This window comes from Chelonoidis abingdonii, chromosome 9, assembly GCF_003597395.2.
Source record: "Chelonoidis abingdonii isolate Lonesome George chromosome 9, CheloAbing_2.0, whole genome shotgun sequence".
Lineage (NCBI taxonomy): Eukaryota > Metazoa > Chordata > Testudines > Testudinidae > Chelonoidis > Chelonoidis abingdonii.
In genome coordinates, this window is record NC_133777.1 from 3,197,554 (window position 1) to 3,219,924 (window position 22,371).

General features: G+C 44.1%; 1 protein-coding gene across 1 annotated transcript in view; it reads right to left on the bottom strand.

Moving 5' to 3' along the window:
• Positions 1 to 4,137: 4,137 nt before the first annotated feature.
• Positions 4,138 to 22,371, bottom strand: part of TSC2 (TSC complex subunit 2) — a 45,260-nt gene continuing 27,026 nt past the window's right edge. Inside the window, 15 exon segments of the mRNA XM_075069136.1 lie at positions 4,138 to 6,007; positions 6,683 to 6,781; positions 7,043 to 7,134; positions 8,261 to 8,339; positions 9,451 to 9,590; positions 10,688 to 10,874; positions 11,418 to 11,504; positions 12,541 to 12,616; positions 13,512 to 14,014; positions 14,453 to 14,610; positions 18,531 to 18,746; positions 19,603 to 19,800; positions 20,275 to 20,387; positions 20,610 to 20,762; positions 21,581 to 21,745. Of these exon segments, the coding sequence (XP_074925237.1) occupies positions 5,837 to 6,007; positions 6,683 to 6,781; positions 7,043 to 7,134; positions 8,261 to 8,339; positions 9,451 to 9,590; positions 10,688 to 10,874; positions 11,418 to 11,504; positions 12,541 to 12,616; positions 13,512 to 14,014; positions 14,453 to 14,610; positions 18,531 to 18,746; positions 19,603 to 19,800; positions 20,275 to 20,387; positions 20,610 to 20,762; positions 21,581 to 21,745 (2,437 nt within the window). The 3' untranslated portion in view covers positions 4,138 to 5,836.

Here is a 22,371-nt window from a genome sequence, read left to right on the forward strand (position 1 = left end):
ACAATCCACAGACTGGTTGACTTTCCTTGTGCTGCACTCCCCACGTGCTTCCCTCTCTGTGGAGACTTGAGCAGCAGGCCTGGGGTTTACATCCATGGAAGTTATTCTTGTCATTTTGTACTTGAGTTAGTTGTGTGGAGGACAGAACTAGGCGAGCAGTTGCAGAGAGCGTGGGGGAGGGATTAGCATGATGTATAAAGAACGTTCTCTTTACAACGGCAAGGTGGTTTGGTGGTGATAGGAAGGGGACAAAAGAACAGCAAGCCAGGGGGTAAGTAGAGCATAGATGGAATGAAATGGAAGCAGGAACTGTAGGCGATGGAACAGCTGTGGTTAGGGCAGGGCGGTGGCAAAAGTTAAGTGTTTGGAATTTTGGAAGTGGCATCTGGAGTGGGAGGATACAAGCTGGAAAATGGCAGGTGGACGTTATGGGCACCCATCCCTTAGCTGCAGGCACTACACTCCCTAAGGAAAACCACCACCACAACTGTTCCAGAAGGATAGTTCAGCTACAGGAACTGAACCCAGAGCAAGGGGCAGGTTTTGCTATTGAGTTTACTGAAATCCATCTGCCCTTTGATTTTTTGGGGGGGAGTGGGGGTGGGTGGGGACACATTCAGAAACAAAGCAGCGTTAGAGGAGAGGTGTATCCCATAAACACACAAGAGCCATAGTGCAATCTGTACTGACAAATCTAGCAACTCACTTGATTTTCCGCACGCTTGGGAAAAAAATGAAGCAGACAGGCTCCTCTATCAAATTAGAAGGGAAGGGGTGTGTGATTTAACTGACAGTAACCAGGACTCAGCCTACAATATGTGCTGTGTGACCTTGCGCAAAGTCATAATTTCCAGGAGTCCTTTTCCCTAGGTTTACCATAGGGATTACTGCAAGGAGGGGGAGGTTGTGAGACAGACCCAGTGCTTTGGGTACAGAGGTAACTGGATTAAATCCTCTGGCCTGTGTTATGCAGGTCAGCCTCGTCTAATGGTCCCTCTTCTGCCTTTAATTGATGACTCTTTCAAGGAAGTTTTGGGGGTTCTTGGAGGATAGGTTTGAGAATTAAGTAGTGTGAAAGGACTGGAGGTAAAGGCAAACTTCTACCAGTATTACTGTATTAAGGAAGGATTTTCAAGTATCCGCCGCCTTTTAAAATGAACAAACATTCCAACATGCCTGCTACAGCTTTCTTTAGAACAAGTGGTACTGGAATAATAGTGTCTCTCAGAACTGATTCTTTGTGATTCAATTCCATTTTCTACATACAGCGCACTTTCTAATGTAAGAAGTGTTTGGGTCTGGGGAAGGTTAGCCTCAAGAGGAGAAATGGTTCTAGAAATCAGATGATGAGCGTCGACCGTTAACAAATCAGGGAATTAGCACCATGTCCAGACGGTGGGAGGAAAGCCAGCACAAGACAGACAAGTGCCTCTAAGAGCCTTACATAAGGTATTTCACGTAAGGGAAGGTCTAGTTCTATATTAGTGGGAATTTCAGTATTCGAATATCCTTCCTACCCTAGCTCGAGGAACTTTTTTCCACACTTCCACCCAATGCTGCAGTGAACATGAGACCCTCACCAAGTTTGTTTCACCCCAGCATTCCCATGGCCACTAGCATCCCCTATCTGTCAGTGTGCTCTGCCAGCTGAACAAACCAATTCGCTTCCCCCTTTTTCATTTGGGAAGATAGCACCTGGAGGACAGAGGGCTTGGAGTGCAGTTTAGGAAAAAGATTACCACCACAGGGTCTCCCTCCCACGTTGCAAGAATGTTTATGAGACCACAGATCACCAGCCTAGGCCAGGCCAGATGAGAACACAATAAAATGATCCTCCCTGATTATAAATACCCATGCTCATATGACACAAGACTGCTAACAGCTTCCCACATAGATGAAAACAATTGCCCACTAAACTAGATAGCATTGCTCTAGTCGTTCCGATTAGGAGTCTGACCCCTATGCAGGGAACAGAATTAGCTGGCCAGCCAAAGACTCCACTTTTACAACTCCACTAAACACGTGGTTTAGAGAACAGGCCATAGACATGATAACAGTTAAAAACATAGTATTGGAGGATGGTTACCATCTATCTGAGATGAGAGGCCTCTCAACCAACTGTAATTTTCAAGAGCTAAATGGTATCTGCAGGGACTAGGTACTGAGGCTGAATGTCTCAATTAATTGCCAGGGGCTTTGAAAGTCTAATAGAATCTTGAAGAGATAAAGGGCAAAAATGAGACATTTGTTGTCAGCTTTAGTGTGGCTACAGCAGATAGTGTATTTAGACGCCCCTCTCCCACAAAAGCCGTGAATAGGCTCTGTCAGAGGAGGTTCACTGAACACAGTTAATGCAGGGACTGTAAAGTTAAGAGATGACAGCAAACAAAGCCAAAGCGGTTGGCATGGCCCTTCGTAAGCTCGTAGGTGGCAGTAAAGGTTAAAGTTAGGATGCTCCCAAGGTGAAGAGCCAGGTTTTTCTCAAGTTAGGCCTCAACGTGAATGAGTTTCTTATTCAGCTAGCTGTGTGCACGTGTGTATGGTGGTGTGAATGAGTATTATCAAGTGCTTCTTCTAACTGTAGAAGAGCAAAGATGGGTTAGGACAACTGCCCTACTACTGTTGTTGGATCCCAGTAGGTGGAGCAGCTCTAGAGCCCACACGGGTGTTTCCGAAAAGCCGGACACTTCAGTCACACAGCTTTAAAGCTATCATCGTTCTCAGAGGAGCACTTGTTTGTACGGAGCCGCTAGCCACAAGCATGGGGTTCCTTGAAGTGTCACAGTTAAGGTAGCAAGTATACGAAAGCTGAGCTTAGCTGCAGCCAGAACTATTAGTCATGAGATTATACTCCTTGTCTACAGCAATACGTTTGACTTGCATCCCTAACTAATAGATACTCTTGAATGTATATTTTGTGTTTATAGTCACCAAGAGATGGTTTCTTATTTATTGCCTTAAGTCTCACAATGATGCAATAGTATCAAGCTGCTTAATACAGAACCCTATCAGCTAGTTAAGGGGTGAAGGCTGGGGGTGGGAAATCTATATAATGGCTTTTTGTAGCAATGGACGATCAGGACCAATGCACCAAAATATTGCCTTCTGGTCAGTGTTACATTTGCAAACAAAATAGCCTATTTTGTAACTGTGGGAATGTTTCTTCAGAATGACAATGTCAAATAAAAACCCATGGACTGCTAACTAAGTGTCTGCTATGCTTTTGTTGGAAGCTGCCACAACATCCTCTTTGCCTGTTAGCGTTCCATGTACACCACTGTCTGAAGTATGCATCTAGGAGGTACTGTGCTGCAGTAAGACAGAAAGGTCTGAAAGCTATTCGCTTCAGAACTAGTCCAACTCGACAACTTCAAATACTGAGTAAATTCAAACCCATGAAAAATACCTGGTTTTGATCACTGGTAACAAATTGGTAGCAGGATAATTAATCCATGTAACTTCATTAAGGAGCTTTGAGATCTTTGATAGATGTTCTACTTCAAAACGAATACAGAATTTGCTCCGTGTAAAAGAGACTCACGGCTGCTAGCTTGTGGCTCAGCATGCATCTGGCGCATGGACTCAACATAGGTCACATGTGGCTCCATGTATGTCACTGGGAAACACCAGCATTCCTGCAACTGCAGCAAATGGTTACATACCATTATGTATTTTAACATCTGAAAAATTCATAGGAGGGGAGTCAGCCTCTTACTTCTGTGTCACTGTTTCAAATCCAGCCCCAGGTAGCAGCACCCAAAAACTTTACAAAGTGGTGCTTCTGGGAACAGAGTCCATAGGTTTCCAGTCCAGTGCTGCTCAGACATGGGTCTACACTTCACCACTGGCCTCCTTAAAGACGGTCTTGAGAGGCCAATGGGCCATGAGAACTAATCTACTCTTATTCCTAGTGATCCCTCCCAATCAGAGTTGAGGTGAACTGGCAAGGTAGTGTGGGAGTTTGTCCTGCTGCTGCTGCCCATCCTGTACCTGTTCTTTGGACAAATGCGGCTCTAGTAGCAAACACCCTTCACAGGTCAGAGGGAAAATGGTCTTATTGTCAAATGACGGAGGAGATTCATCTGGAGTGGTTCTGACATGCAATGCAAGAGATTGCCCATACCAGTAAGAACCCAGTAACCATACAAATACTTTTATTTCATTTACAATTCATAAACACTCAAAACAGGACGTACACATGAGTTAATGGACAGTCCTCCATTGTTCAGTAGCTCCCCTTTCCCTCCCTCCAAAAAGTCTCCCAAAGAATTCCAGCTTTTGATTGCTTTGCCTTCAATTCCATTCAAATTACTCAGAAGTTACCCAGTCACTACAAACTACTGTTATCCAGTCACTGAGTTTATCATCTTGTTTAGCGAATTAAGAGCTCGTCACTCGTTTTGATGAGAACAGCAGTCATTGAGGAGCGACAAGAGCACACTATAAAGTAGTCACAGTACGTTCCAGCTTACATAGCTTCTCCCATTATGGTAGTGTAGTGTCCCGTTATCTTTCACCACAAGACATGCTACTTCTGAAAGGCCTGGCACACACCTGCATTAAAAGGACCCTTTACATACAATCCAAACTGCTGGCTTCCAAAGGTGGGACCGTCACCATATGACAAGTCCAATACGGCGATGCTGCCACCAACCAGAGCCAAGGGTCATTTAAAAGAGAAGAGGAAATTTTGCATTTGAGGAAAGATTTCTGGCAAGGCCACATTACAGAACAGGTTAAAGACCAGTCAAGTGCACCCTGGTCACCCACTGGGCTATCTACTTAGGTCCACTCACTTCTCTGAAGAGTGCTTTTCAGCAGTGTGTGAATACGCACAAGCGGGTCAAGTTACTTCCCAGCATCCTGGCCACATTCTTGGGGACCATCCTTCTGCCCTTGGAGTCAAAGGAAGCTTTGCCATTGACTGCACTAGAAGCAAGGCTGGGCCTCTAGCTAAATCCTTTGCTCATAATCTCTAAAACTGGTCCAAATTGTCTTTGAAATCCTGGGTTTAATGGAGTCTTCGTTACAAGCCAGTTTATTCATGGTCAGCGATTTCCATACCAGCTTTGATTACCATTCTGCCTCTCCACTGACCTGCAGACATCTCCCTGCATATATCATTAAGGTCTGAGAGAACAATTTCACTGGAGTGGGAGACGCATGGAGATGTCATCAAGCAAGGACATCTCCTGGGAAATAAAGGCAGCTGCAGTTTTTACAGGTAACTTGTGAAGCTAGTGGACATCCCTATAATTAGAGCTGGTGTTAAGAACTAGTCTGAAAGTGCATGCAGCTCTCATGAATGCTAATAGAGCTTTTCCACCCATGTAGAGGAAATGGAGATCCCAAGTGTCCAGAGACTGTGACTGAAGCTTTCATTTGGTTGGGTTAAAACACCATTTGCTTCTGCATCGTCCCACCAGGTGATGAGTGCGGAACAGTATCCTGGCTTACTGCTTTGCCTGCTCCTGCTTAGAGAAATGCTTAAATTTTGCAAGAAAGGTGCTAGCAGAGATGGATACCTTTAGACTTCACTTCATGTCTCTAGCCAAATAAAGACCAAATTTATAGGCTCAGTCCACTCTGGGATTCTCCAGCTAGGGTAGAAAATCCTCCTTTCATGATGGTGGGCGACTCAAAGTCAAGACGACGATGTCTATCAGTCACATGGTGGTCCAGGAACTAGTTCACATGAAGGTAACAGTCACACTGAGGTTGCCAAGTCCCTGTTGTCTCCCTGTGACAGTGCTGAATTAGTGTGCAGGGTCAAGAGCGTTCACTCCCCTTCCCCCCTTGCCGCATGCCAGAGGGAAGACACTGATCACATGGAGATTTACACAAATTCTGTGAAGTCATCCACTGAGGAGATCAGCCTCTTTCTCTGCCCAGTTTCATAGGTTGATGCTGGATCCTGTGGTACCTGGGGAGGGGGTTTGGTAAGAGCAGAAGGGTGCATTTGCATCAGGGGGAAGCCAGGTGTCTGGTACTGGGTTTCCTCTCGGATCTGAAAGAATGTCACAGAGGAACAGGTCAGCAGGATATCCCTACAGTTCCCCCTCGGCATGTTAGTAGGTACAGATCCCCCTATTGCCACTTGCATCTGAACACTCCGTCACACGCACAACCCTGCAGGACCTGGTGTCCTCAACTCCCACTGTAGCCAATGGAAATGGAGGGCTCTTTAGCTGCCTGTAGCTTCAAACTCCATCTATCCACGTCATTCTCACTAGAGTTTGGTTAGTCTGAGGGCTTGTCTACACTTAGGCATGGCGATCGATGCATCGGTGGTCAATTTAACGGATCTAGTGAAGACCCGCTACATCGACTGCAGATCATTCTTCCGTCAACTCCTGAACTCCACCAGATTGAGAAGAGTTAAATGGAGTTGACGGGAGAGCGTCTCCCGTCGACATTGCATAGTGTGGACCTTGCGGTAAGTAGATCTAAGCTATGTCGACTTGAGTTACGCTATTCACGTAACTCAAATTGCATAGTTTAGATCAACTTTTCCCTGTAGCGTAGACAAGGCCTGAAGCTTTCAAGGCGACACCTCTTTAACTTATTCACAGGCCTTTGACAGTTCATTCATGTTTTCTCCAGATAGTAATAATTGTGCTTACTTGTGCTCAGCGTTCCAGATGTGCAATATGTCAGGGAACGAAAAACAAATTTGAATTACCCGGTGCCTGAGCCTCTTGATATGACGTAGCCTCGCTATCCATTTTGATGGGTAAGTATCTGTAGGATTCGATCTGCTATGGTGAACCTGGGAAGCCATCTGATTCAAGGGAAAAGACGTTTTAAACACAGCTCCCATGACAACAAGAGTTATAAATTGTTTGCACAACATAATTAGTTTAGTCGTTGAAGTTAAACTCAATCTGATGTTCAGATGCTAAATCTGACTCAACTGGTTATTCAACGGAAAGAGCTCTCAGAGTTTAATTTCTTGGCAAAGTTGCATTAATGTCCCTGGGGTGGCAGAGTGCGATCCTAGCAGAAAGGTAACAGTCTTGAAGAGAAGCCAGACAGTACTCACATTGGCATGCAGGGCCATCTGGCGGGCTACAAACGGCAGGTTCTTATCCGAGACAATCTTAGCAACACTTGTGTCCACCAGCCCTTCCATGTCTGTATGTTAAAATGGAAAAGATTTAAAGATCGTCACTTTAAAAGGTGAAAAGCCAGAATTAGCCAGTAATTATAGGTACTGGGATGTGACACATTCAACTGCATGAGGATTTCCAATATTAGAGTCAAGGTAGTGAGAAATCAGAGTACGTTTTACTTTCCAATCAATTGCCCCGAAAAAAAGGTCTCCATAAAGTATTATAGCTTCTATTGTAATACTGCTTAGGGCACAAGGATGCAATACTCTGGGGGCTTCCAAGCTCTGACTGCTCCATAGAGAAGGCCTTTCCCAGGAGCCCTAGTCATAATCCATGATTCCCCCAAAACACAGAGGCAGGGGCAGAATATTCATAGCTATGTTTCTCAGGCTGGAAGGGGTTTCATTAGAGGCATGCATTGTGGGCAGGGTGTGGGTGTATGGTTGGCCTCTTGGTTATACATGCTGAGGATCAATGTGGGATCTGATAATGCTGTAAAAGTCCCACATGCAGCCCTAAACGAGGGAGTAAGCCCTGAAACAGCTGCAACCCCCCTCCAACTGATGTTCAAAAGAGCCAGGAGGAGCCATGTCCAGCTCTCAAGGGCCGCTCACTGCACTGTGGGGAAGGAAGTTGGAGGGGGACTAGCCACCAAGATTTCTTCCTCCAACCTGCCAAAAAAATGTGTCACTATATCGGTGTGCAGAGCATAAGCCAAAATGGGGGAATTCTGTTCACCAGCTGGGACTCCATGCATCCCCCTAACGAGAAGATAGCTGTTTTATGGTCCAGTGGGGAAGAATTACTGATTGGCTGCATCCCCAAATACTACATGGTGACACAATTTTGGAGCATTTCTCCTAATGGGCTCCTCTAAAGGGAGCTGGAAAGCTTTTACTGAGAGTACAAATCACAGTTCAGGAAGGGTCTACCTAAGCTAGGTAAAATGCCCATATGGGATGTGCTGTTACAGGAGGGGATTGGCTCTGAATACTTAGTCCTGCCTCAGGGCAGGGGAAGGTCTCTTGCAGTCCTACATTTCTATGATTCTAAAGTTTTACCACCTGGAGACTTGTACAAACATTCTAATGAAGTTAAGGAAGTTGTCGTGCGAACCAGTAGAAACATTCTTTGAGAACTAATCCTACCTTTCCGACACTGTAACGTCACCAGGTTACAGTCATAGTCAAGCGGTGTGATTATAACATGCACAAAGTTGAACTGGCCCTAGGGAGGAAACAAAATATTGTAACACAGAAGCATAACACACACTTACAGCATATTTTACTGGCAACCATTATGACATCTACAGATGCAATCCACTGATGCAGTCTGAATACAGCAAGGTAAAAAGTCCCAATTCATAACCGAATAGTCCTTAGACCAGCGGTGCCAGTTAGGAGGCTGGGAGAGGGGAAGCATTCCCCCCACCCCAGGTATTTGCACTCGCTAAAAGTTCCACAGGCCATGGAGCCGTGCAAGCCAGGGTCCAACCACTTTTAAGCAGGGGGTCCTGTACTAAATCAGTACAGCTGTTGACAGAGTGGTCTGGAGTGTTGCTTGGCTGCGTGGTTGCAATGCTACTGAACTATGACCCTGATGCCCCTCCATGCAGGCAGAGCCAAATGTGAGTGAGTGGCGTTGTGACCTGGTGCATGGGTTATCTGTTCCTGTATGGCAGAGCGCAGGGGAGTCTGCCCAGAACTTGACTCCTGGCGGCACTGGCTCATGCACTGTCTGGGTAACAGAGAGGGGAGACTTCCTGGCTGAAGGAGAATCAGGGTCCCTGCGGGGGGAGAGACCAGGACTGGAATTTGCCCCCACCCAAAGAAATATCTGAATTGGCATCACAGCTTTAGACAACACACAAAGAGATTAACAATTTTACAAAGAACCCATTGCTGACATGCAAGTGGAAAATCTTGTTCATCTTTGGATGCTTTCCAGTGAGCTGCATCCGCCAACAGATGTTTAATATGTAGGGCAGCCCTACCAAGTTCGCAGCCATGAAAAACGCGTCACAGACCGTGAAGTCTGGTCTTTTGTGTGCTTTTACCCTATACTATACAGATTTCATGGGGGAGACCAATGTTTCTCAAATTGGGGGTCCTGACCCAAAAGGGAGTTGCAGGGGGGGGGGGGGGAGGGTTTGCAAGGTTATTTTAGGGGGGTCATGGTATTACCACCCTTACTTCTGTGCTGCCTTCAGAGCTGATTTAATAGCTGAAATCATGAAGTGTATGATTTTTAAAATCCTATGATGGCGAAATTGACCAAAATGGACCGTGAATTTGGTAGGGCCCTATTTATAAGCAGAGCCAAGTGTAAATTCTTATACCTTGATCGTTCCCAATTTAAAGTCTTCACCAGAATCGTTATAAACTATGGAAACAAAGTCATTCCCAAGGTGCCTCTTCTTGTCGCAGCGATATTTATCCAAATCCTTCGTGGGCATCAAAGTTGCAATGTGAAAAATGGCTGGAGGAGGAGGAGGGGGGGGAAAAAAAAATCAAGCAAACAAAAACAAGCTGGGATAGAAACTAGGAGATGCAACTAATAACTTTACTGCAGGTGATGCTGGAACAGAGATTGACAGGATACCTGTGGTCCTAGAGCAGTAATGTTCTGTAGATGGTATTTGTCTGAAAGTCAAACTGACAGCTGAACTTTCAAGTTGTGCTGCTTTGTAAGAGCTGAACACTGTCAGCCAGCTCCTCAGACCCCATCCTATGCTTTGCACTGCACTGGGGACGTGTCAGAGTGCACAATGCTACAGCCAATTCTCAGGCCATGGAGAAGACCCTCTGGGACTTCTGAAACTGGTGTAACTTGGGAGCAGCTTCCAGTTATATCAGGGCCAAAATGGCTGATCTGGCCCACAAGAGTTAGCCTTCTCAGATGCATTCCCTGTTACCCTACATTTATTAGCATACGTATCTCAATATACAAGAGATTTAAGGAAAAAATCCTTTACAGTAATTTCTGTAGGGCCACAGCAGCACAGATGAGGAGAATCTGCCATGTACAGGAAGAATGAAGTACCACAGACTTTTGAACGTATTTCTTTTCACTGCCAATTGTGTGATGCTGCTGCGTTAACGCCCAGTTACGAGATTAACATTGACAACAGCACTCAGCTTTAAATATCGTTCTCTAAAGAAACACTGGCACGATTTCAATGTGTATTGCTGCTATAATACATCATCATCTGGGTTCTGGCAGTCCAGTGGCCCATGAAACAAGGCTGATTTGACACAAGGACGGACATAAATCCATGTCTCATATGGTCTGTATGTTCAGAGTAAAATGCGAGATTTTTTTGCCTAATATAAATGTGTGTGTCAGCCTCTCCCAAGTCATCAGTGCAGAAGATTAAACATATTAAACAACATGGAAAGGGGGCCCAGGCAGACTCAGGAAGCTGGTAGAAAATCCCTCTCTTTATCACACCCCGAACACAGAAGCAATTTGGCACCACAGGGTAAAGTTTGAAGGTGTACAGACCTGCTGACTTGTGCATTAAGGCATCATTCCTGCTCCCCAAGAAGTGTAACCCTTTACTTGGGATGTCCTACCTTGCATAATGTCATCATGCCAGCAGTAGGTAAACTGACCATCCTCCCCACACACGTCCAGACCACCAAGGTAAATTTTATCAGGCTGACAATCTTTGAGTTCAATGAGCTTCCCTAAGCCAGTCAGAAACTCCGTATATCTATAGGAGCCATGTTCATTCGACAGAATAGCGATCTCATTGTTGCTCTAGGAAAAAAATTGAGTGTCTCATATAGGAAGTTCAAGTACCTCCTTGCACCTTTTGACTGTTAAAACATATTCACTTCCTTACAAGTTCTGCAAACCGACTCCGCAACTGGCAAGCAGAGCACAAGGGCAGACTCCGTAGAGGCAGAACAGGTGGGTGACAAAAGTGTTCACTGAGTCTGGGCTGGGCTAGCAGAATATTTTCTTAGCCTGAAAAGCTTCTAGAGCTGGCCACGTGGAAGAAAAGCCAATGTCACGAAGAGTCACTCAGAAATGACATTAGCAAGAGATACAGTGGACGAAGTGAAATATAAGCCCAATTACTGTAAAGTTGCAGCTGGTGCTCGTACAGGACTATGAACAAGTACTGAGGTGAAACTGCAGGCCTCACGGCAATTTGCAATCACTTGAGTCCACTCTGTATAAACTGGGAAGCCACAACACAAAAAGAAGCTACTTTAAAATGGGTAGAAATTACTGCAGTTCAAGTGAAGCTGCTTGGCCTCTAGTGGAAGTTAGAGTTTTGTATGTGTAAGAACTCACCTGTCCTTCTCCTACATAGAGCACAGCAATCTTGTGGGTATCATAGGAAGGAATTTGATCTAGGAGCTGCACCGAGCTTTCAAATGTCTACAATTAAAACATGTTCACCGGTCATTTCTCTGAATGGCCCTGATAAACCGCCCCACCACAGACCTTGAGGGCATCTGCAGTGAAAGATTCCCGATTGTCACACAATTATTCCTTGATAAACTTCATTAAGATATTCAGCACAGAAAGGCACATATAATATTAGCTTCCGACTGATTCAAATAATGAAGAGTTTAATAGGGTGTATTATTCCTTTTTCTGTTTTTTTCTGGTTCATAGTAATTTAATCTCCTGACAACTGAATGTATTTGAAGCACCAGCCATGGCAACTGATAGACTCTTCTTAACTCTGAGCACAGAGAACTCACAGCAGGGTCAGTTCTAGAAAACACCTTTCTTGGATAATCCTGTCACAAGAACAGTACTTTAGCCCACCCATTATTTGTGTTTCTCCCAGCTGGTTTGCTACTTGGACCGAGGAAATGACAACCCAAACTCATACATTACTGGTAGGGTCTCTACGCTTTGTGCCACCTCTACAGTGATGTACTTCCCCACAGAACACTGGTTTTATTCTGGTCTATTTCTGCGATGGATAATGCCCCTTGGCCACTTCCAGTCTGTCATATTGGTCACCACCACCGTTTTGGCCACCTTCTCCCACACACACTGCCTAGTGCAATTACCACCAAAGCAACCACACACCTACTTGTTTGCATACTAGAACTATGGGGACAAAAACCCTGCCCTTGGAGACCAAAAGTATTGCTTGGCAAGCTAACTGGTCGCTGTTGGCTCTAGGAGTGGGAACTGAGCCACCTCATCATAGCAGTACATCAGCATTGTGAGAAATGGAGAGGGGAGGGAAATCACAATCTATAACTACAAACAAGGATCATCAGTTCATCGGGGATAGCCAAGATTTTACATCTCCAGCAGTTGGGCCGTTAAGGAACCACCCATAACTGCCACCATCCAGCCCCTTTATTGGTTAATTAGTATCTACGTAGCTTTTTAAAAGCAAGTGTGATTAAAGCAGTCATTCCAAGTGTCCATACTTAAAATCATTGCCTACCTCATTTGGCAACAAAAGGGGCTTGTTGGATTCATCTCCAAAGAACGGGGAGTGGTATAACTGTAAAAACACAAAGCTAAGAAGAGAAATTAAATCCTGTTACCCTATAATAAGCCCACATCAATATGTGGCGTACAACCGCGCTTTAGGAGAGGTCTGAGATTAGCTGCTCACAGTGCACAATCCCTCCGTTGATGGCACGGCAGGTATTTGCTCCATCTATAGTTTCTGTATATGCACTTACTGTACCAAAAATCAAATAACTCAATGGTGACAGCAGCACGACTTCCCTACACCAGAAAGGGCACTGGATCTAATGAAAGACAAAGGAGTGGAAACCAAACCCTGTCTCATGGCCATTGTTATTTCACATTTAGAAGATTAATGAATTCTCTTAGGCTCCTGACTCCTCTGAATATTTCACAAATTAATATACCACTAGCAAGGTAAAAATCTTCAAATTAGTGCTCTGGGATACGGCTAGGCTCAAACAACCAATCTAATTTACTTTCCTCCCCACTGTTCATGCTGCTTACCATTTTGCATTTCATTCATCTCGGACGGAGAGACTGCTCTGGTTCACTGGTTTATAGTTGATTTGCTTTCTAGCTCTCCTGCATTCAAATTGCACGTGTGTTTTGATTCCAAATGGGGAGGAATGTTAATCCAAATTAATTGTTTTTAGCAACAACAACAAAAAGTTTAGCAGTTTAGATGTTTGTCACATTTCTTTTTGCCCAAAATTCAGGTTACAGGTACCAAAATATGGATTGAATTATTATAGAAAGTTACACCTCCTGTCTGTTCAGGTTTAGGTTTTATAAGATCCAGAAAACCTTTCGTGTGTTGGATTTAAACAAGTTTAGCTAAACCTCTAAAAATCTTAGTTCTGAGACACGAGTTAAAATGAAGTTTACACCTGGAAACACCATAAGCCCTTTTTAGGCCCCCTTGCGCAACTACCTACCCACCTTGGATTTATTCCAGGTACTTTCTCGGCATTGGAGGCTGCTGTCCTGCTCTTAAAGGCATCTCTCTCTATCCTTTTGCCCCTCCGCGAAGGGGCTGAATCCGAGATGGTGTACCCTCTAGGACGGTGGCCGCTGGGTGAGCGGGGAGAGGAAGAAGGGACGTTACAATCCAGTCTGTCTGTGCCAGTTATTCCAGCGTCATCCCCTCGGCTCAGCCAGCTACTGGCCCCTTCTCCTTCAAGGTTCCCAGACTGAGATTTCGATTTCAGTTCCGTGCTCAGCCTTCCAGTTGCTTCTTTAGCGTTCGTGTCTTTGAGGACTTCCTGCAGCGTCTGAAGCTCAGGAGAAGAGCTGGATTTGCTGAGTGGCTGGGAAGGTTGGAAAGAGAGCTCTTCCAGAGTTCTGCCATCCTCTGAAGGGACAACCCTGCCGATAGGAATTCCGCCGGCCACCAGTTCGTTGGATTTCAGAGATTTCTCTTCTTGACTAGACGTTGAAGAGGACTTAAAGAAAAAGTCAAAGAAAAGCTGTTTTTCTGAGTAGCACCTTGACAAAATCCACAAGAGAACATGCATGGAAAAGACGCCAGTGGACAGGGAGAGTATCGCCACCACTAAATACACTACACTAAAGTATTATTGCGTCAATATAGGCAGATATGGCCTACCTACCAGAAGCACATAAGCCTAAGCCCATACGCAGGCAGTTACCATTTTTCCTGTGCGTGCAAATGGCCAGCAAGGCCTTGGATTGACCATCTGAGCACACAATCATAACTGCATGTGCAATCTACCCAAGTTCAAAGCCTTTTGCTATAGTTAAAACAATAAAAAGTGCAAATGGAGAACACATACAAATCTGCAGTGTATATTAAAGCCCCTTCTCTGGCTTGGGACAGAAAAGTTATTAGACTGATTCAGCCAGCTGCGTGACAGCCTTACCCTGCTGTAAGCATTGTGTGGTTTGCTGAACTTCTCCTGAGCCATGGCTTGCTCAGAGCACACAGCCTTAAAGTCTTCAAACTCCTGAGACATCAGGGAATCGGTTTCTTTTAAATCCACTTCCAACTGGCTCCCCTCTTCCAGAACTACTGCCGATTCTACTAAGACACAAAGAGAGTAACTGAGACGTGTAGAGAGGAGTGGTATGATGGGACCCCATCCTTTCCTCTGAAGTACCAGCCTTTTCCCTACTAGGATTTTAGTGGAAGGCCATATTCAATGTGTGGTATATCATATATCTGATCACAGAGTGCGGACTTTAACGGCACACCAGACTTGCTAGAGGTCTCCCCTCCCCAATAATTGGTCGACTTACCCTCATACCAAAAGGTCGCAGAACTGCTTTGTCACACTAAGCGCAGTGGTGCCAAACTGCTACTAATGGACAAGTAATGGAAAGATAATGGAGAAAATGGATCCTTGCGCATATTAACACTCAAGTATCAGGACAGACAGTAACTAGAGAGATGTAAGGAAGTGCAAGACTAGCACTAAAGTTTGTTATTAAACAGGCACGAAAACATAAGTTCTATGCAATCGTGGAAAAGAATAAGCCTTGTATTCATTCTTGTATATAACAAATGCTCTCATGCCTTATACAGAGCGGGAGACAAGACAATTTACTTGCATTTTGAGAGTTTTCTAGGAATGCTTCAGTAGAAGCTAAACAGCCTATGCCTTATTAAAGGACAGGAGGACATCATTAATGCATGTATTGCAGCAATATTGGGAAAGTCTGCACGTGGTTTCCAATCAGACAAATAGCTAATTATGTAGACCAGACTGAAAAAAAGCTCCGTGTAAGTGCTGTGTATGGCAAAGAGGTTAGTGCAAGGGGTAACCAAGTGTCTACTATACACAGTAACCCTTAACACAAGAATGCGTTTGACTGAAGACTTCTGTTTGCCTTGGTTTTTTTGTCCTGAGGAAAAGGCTGAAGTACAGGAGGCTTCCCATTATGTACATACAGAATTGGAAGACCAATCTGAAAGGCTAAGATTTGTTTTCCAAAGTAAAATTAAAAAAAAAAAAAAAAAAAATTAGCACACACACACACACACACACACACAAAAGATCAGCAAAAAAAAAAAGGTCACTAAAGCAGCTTTTCCTGGATTGATTTCAGCTCGCAGGACCAAAGTTATTTCAAGAAGCAATTAAGAGTTAGCATTGCACACACATACCTTCTAAAAAACGTGCTGATCTGGTTAGCTGTCCAAGCCAGAACACACCTGCACATACTCTCTGTGGTTTTCACTTCCCTAGTTCTAATATTACTGCCAATTTCGCTGGTGTTTTTAATTAATTTGAATGTTCAGTAATTGCACTATAGGGGGAAGTAGGATAATATGAGCCAAGAAGAGGACCATAGAAGCTGCAATACATTACTCTTCTGTGTGTCACTTTAATAGCATTGTGCCAATACAGTAATCCACAGTTATGAATAACCTGCTATTCCACATAGGATTTTCCATTGAAGGCAGGTGGGATTTAATTCATCTAATTAAGCATTGCAGGCCAAATGCAATGCAACTGCTGTGCTCAGAGGTATTCATTTTGATTACCATCTACAGGTCTGAAATATTTAGGAAATAGATTATAGTCCCAAAGCAAGAGGGAGATTTTACACAGCTACTGAATTTACAGAAGCTACAGTTTGTTAGCTATTTCTCCTTGAAACAGATTTTGGTTTTTGTTTTTTAAAAAAAACTTGTAACCAGCAATTATACTGTAGTTTCAAACTTAGACTTTCTAACCAGCTTCTCCTTTCAGATTCTTTTCCCATGGCCAGTTTTGGTCGAATGCTCAGTGCAATGAGAAGCACTGGATTTCATTTGTGTGGAGTTGTATATGCAGCAATGCAGGAGCTATTCCTAGAAGGGGGAACCTTCTGAATTAATAAACAGAACACAAACCCAATTACAAGATCTAACTTAAAAGTTAGGAAACACAGATATTTTATGATGTCACTCTATAGTCTAAGTCTCATGAGCGATGACCTCACTCCACCCAAAAAAGGATTGCATTAAAGTTACTCGTTCTTGCAAATGTCGTATCTGGCTTGAACTTCTTCATGCTAGTCAAGATCCCATTCGTCGAAGGTAATGAGACCAGGAGGGACAAACAGGAAACATGGCAGGGTGATGAGGTATGAGGGAGACAGTTTCTATGAATCAGAGGTGTTCTTCTATGGCAATATTTTTTTTCCTTAAAGATATATATATATACCTGCCCAGGATATGCTCCTGTGCAACTTTCCTTGACAACTGGACTGGTACATGGAAGAGAAAGAAGCCACTGCAAAGGGAAATCAAGTGAGCAGCTACATCAAAAGGAAGGAGAGACTATATGAAAAAATTAAAAAACACAGAGTTTAATGTAACCAGGAGCCTATTTAAAAACTAAAATAAAAGCAAAGAACAAGCTGGGAAAGTCTCATTAGATGTAAAAAGGGAAAACTTAAGAGTCGAGGGTCTTGTTGACACAAATAAAGAGGTATAAAACGCATTCAAACAATCAGACTCAGAAATTGTTCTCTGGGAGAAAAGGAGTTTCTGATTTGTTTTTTTAAGTCGACGGGGGGACGGGGTCAACTTTACTAGAGTCCCAGCACAAGCAAGAAATGAGCCCAGCCAGTCAGTTTCTGCAGTATACACAAATTTTGCAAGGGTCATTTAAGTATGTAGGAGACTTCAAACAGCAGGATATGGATAAAGGTTCACACAGAGAGAGATTTAGCCTCTTTAAAAAGAATATATACATTGGCATTACAATCTCAACACTTCTTAAATACAAGTCTTTGTGCCAACTGATTATGGTAAGTTTGTAGTAAGACATCAGCTGAACATGAATATGACTGAAACAATTCACTGCAGATTCAAAACTCTGTGTGAGTGGCAGTCAACAAGTGGGTCTCAAGTTGGTTGCTTTTAGCTTTTCCAAACTGATCAGCATCTGTCTAGATACCAGAATCTGCAGGAGTTCATAAAAATCAAAGAGCCTGCTGGAGCAGATGAGTGTTAAAAAATTAAATAATTCACCATTCAGTTTTGCCCTCCAGTTTTAACAGCCTGGGTTTTTGCATGCACACGTTTTGAAAGGCTAAAATCAGATCCTGCATATGCAAGGCTTATTAGGGAAGCTGAACCTGGAAATTGGCCTTTCTACTGGGCTCCCAGACAACCTGTCCTACGGCTGACACCACCAGACAGTCTCGTCCGCTGCTTACGTGGTTCAGTCTCAAAGTTCGAAGCAGCATGGCCATTAGATTTGCTCTGAACAGGGTTAGCTCACAAGGTTTGAAATGCCAGCAGTCACTCGACATTAGGATTCCTAATATTACTAACACCAGTGGAGCTGTACCAGTGCTAGCCGCAGTGCAAAGCATGCCCAAAGCCTCCTTGGTGCAGAGAAGTGAATGTTTAAAAAGCCCATCGCTAGAAAGTCAAATAAAAAAAACACTCATGACTCAAGACAGAAGTCAGTGCAGAGGCAAACACCCCCGCTATTAACATGATGTGCGCTCTGCCACATCACCCTGAAGACACTTGCGAAAAAGAACAGCAGTGACTCCTGGGCAGCAGGGTTTGTAGTAGGCCATTATCTTAGTACCCACTGCCCAACAGAAAAATCTATGCAAGAGGTAATTAAAAACATAAATGCTGGAGAAGATCCATCCAGACACATGGACAAGCTTTGGCTCAACCTTAAAACAAGCAGTAGACCAAAAAATAGGCTCTGGTCAGTTTCACTCAGGACATGTTTAGCTTGAGACTACTAAGAAATAGCTAAGGGGTGCTTAAGGAAAGGGATTACCTCACTTCTAATGTGCCATGGGAGATCAGGAACGGCTTATTTCACTCCATACTAAGCTCATGAGGAGAGCTGAGCCCTCCCCATCTTATGCTACTAGATTTGCAGCCTCTGCAGTAACTCACAATAGAAGACTGCTGTAGTCTCACCATGTTTTATACAAGTGAGTGCCGGCTCTCTGAGACACGCTACGTTCATCTCTCACCTGTATTGGAACGCTGCAGAAGGGATGGTTTGGATGTGCCGGTGGCCAAGCTGGAGGAAGGGACTGAGAGGGACTTGTACAAAGCCGTCTCTCTGTGCTCCTTAAAGCGCTCTGCAGCCATGAGCGCGTTGGATAGCTCCTGCAGTGGCATGTTGTTTATATCTGATGAGAAGGGGCTGAGCGGGTTCTCCAGGCTCATTAACCAGCTTGTGTTACCTGGAAGGGAGGGGAATAGTCAGTGAAGTTAGATATTCTCTCCTTTCGGAGACAGAAAGTTCAAATAGCTGAACTCAGCAGCATTAACAGCCCTGGGACTTGCTGGTAAAAATGAGACTGAGTAGTTGTAGGGTTTTCTTGACAGTTAGCAGCTGACTCGGTTAATTTCACATTTTAAATGAGAATCAGTCCCCAGTGCCGCATGCTTCCCTCCTCCCCAAAACTCTTTAGCCCTGATGTTTTAGCTCAAAGCCGGCTCCCTAAAGGTTTTCAACTGCTGGAGTATTTTAATTAACGATAGAAGGCGATTTTAAATGATTCTTTCACAAGACAACTTCGAGCTGAAATATGCAAGTCTTGCTTCCATGTGGCTTTTGGAATGTATTGGTGTCCAGGAATTTTGGGATTGCCCTGTTTTTTTTAACCTTCATGCCTTCAGCACCATTGCTACTCCTTCACAAACAGCAGCCATGCACTTACTTACTACTCCAGCAATGGGCCTTGTTCACACTTTGGAAACTAGATTTATAAGAAGGAACCAGTGGGGCTCAGAAAGGGCAGTACCAGAATGAACAGATAATTGAGTGCCATCACCGTGCCCAGGCCCACCAGTGCAGCAGGATTTAGTTTACATAAGGATTTTAATCTTCTCACAGGAGCATCTTATAACTTTGCATCATTAAAAGGTGTAATTTCCAAAGACTTGGCTGACACATGAAACATAAAGAATGGAGAGGTTAAGCAGCATGGAAGAATTCCATTTACATTTAATGACATGGATATTTTTTCTATGTAATCCCCATTTCTTAGCAAGCCACAGCTCAGTAGCCCCTTTGTGCAATTGTTTAAGGCATACCTGTGGGCCTCCGGACTAATATTTCTGCCCAGCCCTGTGTCAGCAGTGGGACATATGCTGCCAGGTTTGTTTTTTCTTTCTGTAGAGGAGCGTGGGCACCAGGAGTGGCCTTCTCTGTTCGAGGTGCAGAAGCAGCAGGACTCCGTAACCCCTGGGGGGCTGAGCTGTCTAAAGCACCAACACGCAAGGCATGACCACCTGGCAAAACAAAAGACATAAAGGGTAGGAAAGGAGGAACCCAGCAGCTCAGTTTAGAGACACATAACTGGACTCAGTGCCAAGAAAACACGTAATAAATAGTTCTATGCACTTTGATAGCATCTTTGATCCTTATATCTCACATGAATGAACTGTACATTGTGCTGGAAACCTGGCAGATGTATACATTGGTCTCTTAAGCCAGGGGAATTGGCTGCTAGAGATGGTTTTACTGCAGGTTTCACCATCCAAACAACGGCTAAAGCCAGCAGGCAGAAATCCACCATTCAGAAAGCCAGCATTCATTGCTACTACTCATTCTAGTTCTTCATTACTAAGTATTGGGTCCTGTGATCAGATCACTCTTGCCTTTTTACATGACCTAAGTTTGGGTCCAAGACTGGACACACAGATCAAACTTGCTCAATAATGGTTGCAAGTCTCCAAGGACAGAAATGTGCTGAGATTGCTTACCAGACATTGACCTGACTCTGTTGCGAGATCCTCTGCACACCTGCTGGCCAGCTTGAGATTCCAGCTTTGCTGGAGCTTCTTTAGTTTGTCTCACTTGCAAAACAGGGTCTGGACTGGGGAGTGCGGGGAGAATGGGATGAGACGACATGACACAGTTGGGGGAACAGGGAGAAAGAAGGATAACTAGTAACATAGTGGGTTATAATTCATACCAGACTGAAATAAATGTGATCATTCCTTTTATTTACAAAACAGTTATTCAGATCAGTTCTAACACAATAGTTTTTAACTGGCTTCATTAGGGAAAAGAATGTTAAAATAAGAGTGACGTTTACCTTGACTCTGTACTGGTCTGGAGCTCTCCAGAGTCAAGGCCCAACAGTGACCGTGTTCCTGTTCCAACACTCGTCGTGATAGTCACTAGCTTATTACCAACCAGCCACGTCTTCGTCCTTCCTCCAGCCAAGAGAAACTCTCCCACAGGAGACCTGGAAATACAGTCTGGAGTGAATACAACTCACATACGTTGCCCAACACCAGAGATTCAGCCGGGAACTTATTTTCTGCATAGGGGTTGAAAAAATTCCTGCTCTTTCCGCATTTAAATAACGACATTTCTTGCAAACTGCACCAAGGTAAAACTGGTAAAGCATAAAAATGCTCCAGCAGGATGAAGGACGCACTGCCTCCTATATCAATTACTTCTCTGGCTTCCAGATAGCATTGCAAATGTATTCCTGGCCTTATCCCTGCTACATGACTCCTTCCAGGATACCAAGTTAGACTAAAATGTCAGTGTTTCCAATTCACGTGGTACCTTTCATCCTGAAGGATCCCCAAACGCAACACACACAGACACACAGTCTCTGATGGGAAGGAAAGTAGTCATCTGGCAAACTGCATTACATTGTGGCAGGTGAGGAGGGTGAAATTTGGCCCACGTACTGGAAGCAAACCTCTGCTCACAGGGAAAGCGCTTTGGGTGTCTTCAAAAACCACACAGAGCAGAAAGGTTGCTAGAGGTTTCATGCAAAAAAGCTGAATGGTTTTCAACATATCTACTCTGGAAAGGCTCAATGCTGAGGCAGTCCTGACAGGATTTGATCCACAGTGCTAGGGGAGTTTTGTGTTGCCAAACTTCATGCTAAATCAATGAAGGTTTTGGCCAGAGGGGATGGGTTAAGCCTATGAGACTTGCTGTGCTCATAAGAACCTGAAATTTGATCCAGCAATTTCCTGCTGAGGAGGCGAGACGTACCTTTAGGCCAAAGAATAGCTAACACCAGAACAAGTAACTGACTCTCACCTCTTGGGCACCGCAGTGAAATTTGAAAAGACATATCGGGCCATCATATCCAGACAGGTCTCTGTGAGTTCCAAGTGGAGGTTTTTCAAGTTGTCATCTGCCTGAGCCATCGAATTCTCATCTGCAGAGCCCAGGCTTGAACTAGTGATGGATGTCTGTATCCTACTGAGAGAGGGAGTTTAGAGTGTGTCAAGTTACACTGCAAAACAGGTACAGTACTGTTATCTGATCCACACTAAGCCACGGAGCAATCCGCAATACATGCACATGCCTCGATAGGTTTGACTACGTCCAAATCTATCAAACCCAGGGCACATCAGAATCATTCTCATATCACTAATATTACACAGTCATTGAAGATGACAGCTATGTCACCCCAGAACTGACAGCTCATCTTGAGAAAGAAATGGAAGCATGGTTGCTGTTTGTGCAGTTTGAGCAGGGTCAGCTCTAGGAGGGATGCGGTGCAGAATAGCAAGGCAAACGGTAGCATCACATATATTGATTTTAAATTGCAGAAATAAAATTCAGAGTTCTGTAAAATCTAGCTAAACCAGTGGCAAAAAAATTGCACTCTGCACACAATTAGTACATTGATATAAAGCAATTCTGTCCTCAAGTAATTGTATTTTAAGCAATGCAATTTTGAAACAATTGCAATAGCAGGCTGTGTTACAGAACTTGTTAGAAGGAATGCCTCAAACCCAGTCATCTGCAAAAAGGTTTGGCTGCACCTCAGTTGGGTTTATATTATGCAGGAAACTCTTTGGCATCATCAGATAGTAATTATT